Source organism: Dipteris shenzhenensis, chromosome 1 (genome assembly GCF_047967505.1).
Source record: "Dipteris shenzhenensis isolate YYH24624 ecotype China chromosome 1, Dip_SZ_1.0, whole genome shotgun sequence".
NCBI classification, from domain to species: Eukaryota; Viridiplantae; Streptophyta; class Polypodiopsida; order Gleicheniales; family Dipteridaceae; genus Dipteris; species Dipteris shenzhenensis.
In genome coordinates, this window is record NC_141596.1 from 28,679,133 (window position 1) to 28,684,460 (window position 5,328).

At 45.6% G+C, this 5,328-nt stretch overlaps 1 protein-coding gene across 1 annotated transcript; it reads left to right on the forward strand.

Annotated features, from left to right (window-relative positions):
* Positions 1 to 470: 470 nt before the first annotated feature.
* On the forward strand, positions 471 to 4,790 carry LOC147905658 (O-fucosyltransferase 20-like). Its single transcript, XM_087381164.1, has 6 exons — positions 471 to 1,355; positions 1,471 to 1,639; positions 1,884 to 1,973; positions 2,177 to 2,460; positions 2,978 to 3,236; positions 3,365 to 4,790. Exons 1-6 carry the CDS (start codon positions 736 to 738, stop codon positions 3,608 to 3,610), a joined length of 1,668 nt encoding a protein of 555 aa, XP_087237290.1. The 5' UTR covers positions 471 to 735; the 3' UTR covers positions 3,611 to 4,790.
* Positions 4,791 to 5,328: the final 538 nt, after the last annotated feature.

The window sequence follows — 5,328 nt, forward strand, 5'->3', positions numbered from 1 at the left end:
ACCCGTTCACAACAGGATTGACAAGAAAGCTGGAGCGGCTGAGCTGGCGCTCGCGGGATCGAGGTTAGGTCTAACTTGAGGTAAGGGCGGCCGGGAGAGGGGGGGAAAGACGGCAAGGGGGATCCGGGGAAGGGAATCTCGAGCCGGCGGGCAGACCGGCGGGCAGACACGGGGCAGCGGGCCGTGGGCCGTGCCGCGCGGGAAGATGCTGCGGGGAACCGGAGAGCGACGGTCAACAGCGATAGCTTTCGGGGAACCGGCTGCAGCCGGTAGCGCTAAGGGTGGCGGAGATTTAAAGGTGGAAATTTGAATTTCTACACAGTGAAAACCAGGTTCACGAGTCTTCTGCTACTGTCGTGGTTAACATTAATTGCTATACACAACTGGATTGAGGACTGAGCAAACGCGGCCCTTAATCAATATCCGACAGAAACTTTGCGTTGCTTTTCTTCTTGCCTGCCAGTTTTTTCCCCGTCTTCTTCTTCGTTCTCCGTCTTGACCTTCGCCATCTCGCAGCTGGAATTCCGTGTCGCACAAGCTCATCCTTGTGTGAAACTTTCTTCGCACCGACGTCGTCTTGCGACCTCATCGTCTTCATCGCTGCTGCTGCTTCCTTCGCTTATCGGATCCTCGGCTCGGTGATTTGATTCTCTTGTATTTACTTGTAGACTATAATTCTCTATCGTCTCTCCCAATCCTCCTTTGCTTCCCACGGTTTCTTGTTGCAGTACCACCATGAGACTCTCTTACATCTCCATCCCTTCTGTTATGATCCACTCCATCCCTTCTTCTGCTCTCAATGGATTGCTCGCTTCCCCTAAGAAACCCTGCCAGAAACACAGGCTTTTCAATAAGGTTGCCAGCCCGAATTTTTGGCTGAGCCTCATTGGCTTGTCCCTTTTCGTCAGCTTGCTGAAGCTTATCCTGGTATGGCATCCTTCGGAAGATTTTAGCCCTTGCGAACCTGTGCTTTCCCTGTCGAACGCAGCTAACTTCCAGGTTCATGAGGCTACATTGGAAATTCCTGTTAGCAAGAACGAGCGACTGTCACGCATGCAGTCTGTAAACCCGTTCCCGCCACATTCTTTACAGCCGAACATGTTGGAGACAGAGAAAGAGTTCTGGAAACAGCCAGACAGTCAAGGGTACATGCCATGCCTCAACTTCAGCGCGCGCTACAAAGACGAATCGAAAAAGGTTAGGCAACAGAAGCACAAGTATCTCCTCGTCATCGTCTCAGGGGGTTTGAATCAGCAACGCAATCAAATAGTGGATGCTGTGGTGATCGCTCGCATCCTCCAGGCTGCTCTGGTCGTTCCAGTATTGCAAGTTAACCAGATATGGAAGGACGAAAGGTATGCAGTTCAATCGGTTCAAAAATCTAGCGTTGCCAAAAACGCATGGCATGCTGTTCCGTTGTTCCACTGTTCCTTCGTGTTTTCTGATTGCTCTCGTTTGGCTCGTCTACAGTGAGTTCTCGGATATTTTTGATGCTGAACACTTCAAGCGAATTTTAAAGGATGATGTGCTCGTAGTGTCTTCTCTTCCCTCGACTCACATTATGACAAGGCCCGTGCAAGAGAAGAGCACGCCTCTGTATGCAAGTCCTCAGTGGTACCGCAGCCATTACCAAAAGCGGGTGAGTGCTATCCTCTTGTTGAGTGTAACGACTGGAGCCTGGAAGGCTTACGATGTGAAATAAACCGTCCATAAGCTAGGATTGGCCCACGATTGATTTGCACTTGGCATTGAATTTCCTGTGGGAATACGCTCGATGTCACGTGTCATAGTCATCGCTACGGGAGGACAAAATTTTTTGAGTTCTGTAAAGATCGTCATTCTAAGTGCTTTGTTTAAGACGTGGATGAATTCCTAATGAGCAGTTGAACCGGGAAGGAGTTTTGCTGTTACGCGGACTGGATGCTAGGCTCTCGAAGGACCTTCCTCAGGACCTTCAGAAGTTGCGATGCAAGGTATGCTCACGCGTCTGCCTGGCCGAAAGTTCTTTGCGTTTTAAGTCGACTGTTGCTGATGACTGTAAAGCAGTCGCGGCAGAGACACTCGGAATAACTTTAGTCAGTTGCCTCCATTCTTTTGCGACTCTTCGGGGCTTAACTTTTTAAGTAGTTGCCTAAGCGATTCTTATAGGGCTGTTTCGAACTTCTTTATTGTCTAGGTCGCCTTTCATGCGCTTCGCTTTACAGCACCTATCATGGAGATAGGAAGCCGGCTTGCACGGAGGATGTACCAGACAGGTCCATACGTAGCTTTGCATTTGCGACTGGAGAAAGATGTTTGGGTTAGGACTGGATGTCTCCCTGGGCTGGGTCCTAAGTTTGATGAAGAAGTTCAGCGGGAAAGGGCAGCTAAGCCAAACCTTCTCACCGCGCGTTCCAACATGGCCCCTACTGAACGCAAACTCGCAGGCCTTTGTCCTCTCAATGCAGCTGAAGTTGCAAGGTAGGGGGATGAGAGGCTTCTGTTCGTTTCCTGTTTCTGAGATGAGAAATGCAAATCCATAGATACATTTGATATAATGTGCCTTTTTTAAATCGCTTGTCCTATATTTTGGCTTCTCCTGTCGCCTTGTCATACCGAAGCTGACAGTGAACAGCGCATTTTGATGTTTAAATCGAGGTTGTCCGCATCAAATGATAAGATCAAATAGTTGAGCCTTGAGCGGGTTCGTTCACATTTTCAGTGTCAAAAGTCCTTCACATTGCACAAGGATTGAATTAAATCATGTGGCCACTGGCCGGTTTCCCGTTTAAAATATAAACCTCTTGCATCAAGGAGTTTTCGTTGTTGGTGCGTATAGCGGGAAAAGTCAAGCTACAGAAAAATGTCCAATCATTTATCTTTGCATTCCACAAGGCGGCGAGGAAAATGCTTTTAGGAAATGTCTACGTCGATTGCTTGAAAGTTGACGAAAAATTCTTCCAAACTAAATTCTGACGATGATGGTCTACTTGTGTAGGCTTCTGAGAGGTCTTGGAGCGCCAAATGGAACGCGGATCTTTTGGGCAGGAGGGGAGCCTTTGGGAGGAACTCTTGCTCTAAAACCTTTAGTTGAAGAGTTCGGCGGTCTTTACAATAAAAATGGCCTTGCTCTCCCCGGGGAATTGGAGCCTTTTGCAAACAAGGCGTCTAGCTTGGCTGCCATCGATTATATTATATGTCTAAACAGCGATATATTCATGCCATCTCACGGCGGCAATATGGGTCGTGCACTGCAGGTCCGTTTTATCTTTTTTGCCGACGCCTCGCGTACTCTTTGTTCGAATAACATTATGTCTATTATGTCTAGCTTGTGTTTAAATCTGTCTTTGTTGGTCTGAATCTCGTTCTGCCCATATTTATGCAGGGTCATAGAGCATACGCAGGACACCGGAAGCACATAGCTCCAAATAAGAGAGAGATGCTTCCTTATTTTATGAATGCTTCCTTGCCTAGTGGACCTGAGTTCGATTTGATCATAAGGAACCTACATAACGAATCTCTGGGTCAACCAAATCTCCGGACTGAAAAGAAAGGACGAGATGTGTTAGCTTATCCTGCGCCTGAATGCATGTGTGCTAAATCTCCTGCTGCGGATCGGTTACCAAGTTAGGACTCCATGCGCATCGATTCTCTTGGGACAATACTACACAGACAGGTGGGAAACTCGGGAAGGAGGCTAAAGAATGGCCTTTACGACAGTAATATACGGCAACACCGGTGCTTTACGACAGTAACATACGGCAACACCGGTGCTTTACGACAGTAATATACGGCAACACAAGTTAGTCGAATTGCTGCTGTCCACGCGTTGCGGTTCTGTAAAAATACTGGGGAGAGGTAATGGAGTGGCTGCATTAATAGTGTGGAGGCAGATCGGCTCTTTAAGTCCGTTGCTAGTAAGACACAATCGATGTTGAAAGAGTTCTTTTCACGGCCATCCAGGGGAGCAACTCCTTGACATTCAAAGATTCATGTTCGAACATTTTCAAACCCCCCTGACTCCAGTCCTTGCTGTGGGAGCACTTCCGCGGACTACATGTAATATTGTACACTCCAGCTACACGTACGTTCTAAGTCCCATTCTGAACCATTTAAACGATATGAAATTGCCCCGACAGAGTGCTAAGCTCAACTGCCGGCTAGAGCTCTGAGCAAGCTCAAGCTCCTCGCTTGAACATCAGACTGCTGGAAGGACATATCCTCCGTTTGCAAACGTCTGTGGCCAGCAGGATTTAGGATCTGCTCTTCCTTTTGAGCTCAGCTGGCCTGATGTGGGCTGAATGGGTGCATGGTTAAAAAGCCCTCTGACAATTCCTTCCCAATTTTATGTTTTCATATAACGTCAATCGATGCTCAATGTCCTTTTCATAACAAAGCAGCATATTCACGTAGAAGAGGGAAGACCTACTTGCAATGGTTTCCAGAAAATGACAGGTGGTGTGACATGCTTTGTGAATTTCACACTAAGTGACTCTCTCCTAGAATTGATTTCTCCAAACGCAAGCAGGCCAAGACAAGATTGATGGAATACCGAGAACGTCCCTTATGAAGTAGGGGCTTGATGATTGATACAGATTAGTAAAGGAGCATACCATTCCAACAGTAAGAAAACAGGCGAAGAAGAGTACCAAAACAACACACCATTCCAAGAGTATACTATTAAGGTCACTTCAAAAGTGCCTTGTGAAGTAGAATTTTCATCAATACAATTAAGCCAAGATAAGACTAATGGGATATCCATAAAATTTCTTATGAAGTAGGGCTTTCATGAGCATACTATTCCAAGAGTAATAAATGAGCACACTATTGCAAGAGTAATAAACAAGTACAACATTCCAAGAGTAACTATTCAGATAACTTTAACTTATGGAAAATTTCTTATGAAGTTGGATTTTGATGAAAATAAAATAAAATTTGGACTTACATAAAGCAGAATTTTAGAGATGGACGAAAGAAGTAAAAAAAGGGATGAATATGGTAATTTTTAAAACCAAAGTTTGTAGAAAAAATCAAATACTTGTTTGAGGTAGTTAGGTACTCTTAAGCACAAAGGATGTGATGTATTGCTTTGTGTTTAACAGCGTAGAGTGCAGCACATCCCATGTGCTTTAAAGCAAATTTGAGATGTGCTACATGTACTTTGTAATGATCCATATCATATTTGAAGTAGTGCTTTGATGTCTTTCACAACATAAAAAATGTCTCATCATGTAGTTAGATGCCTTTAAGCACAAAGAATGTGATGGATTTGCTTTGTGCTTCAAAGCATAGTGCACCACATTTTGTTTGTTTAAACGCACAAAGATGTGCTCCATGTGCTTTGTAATT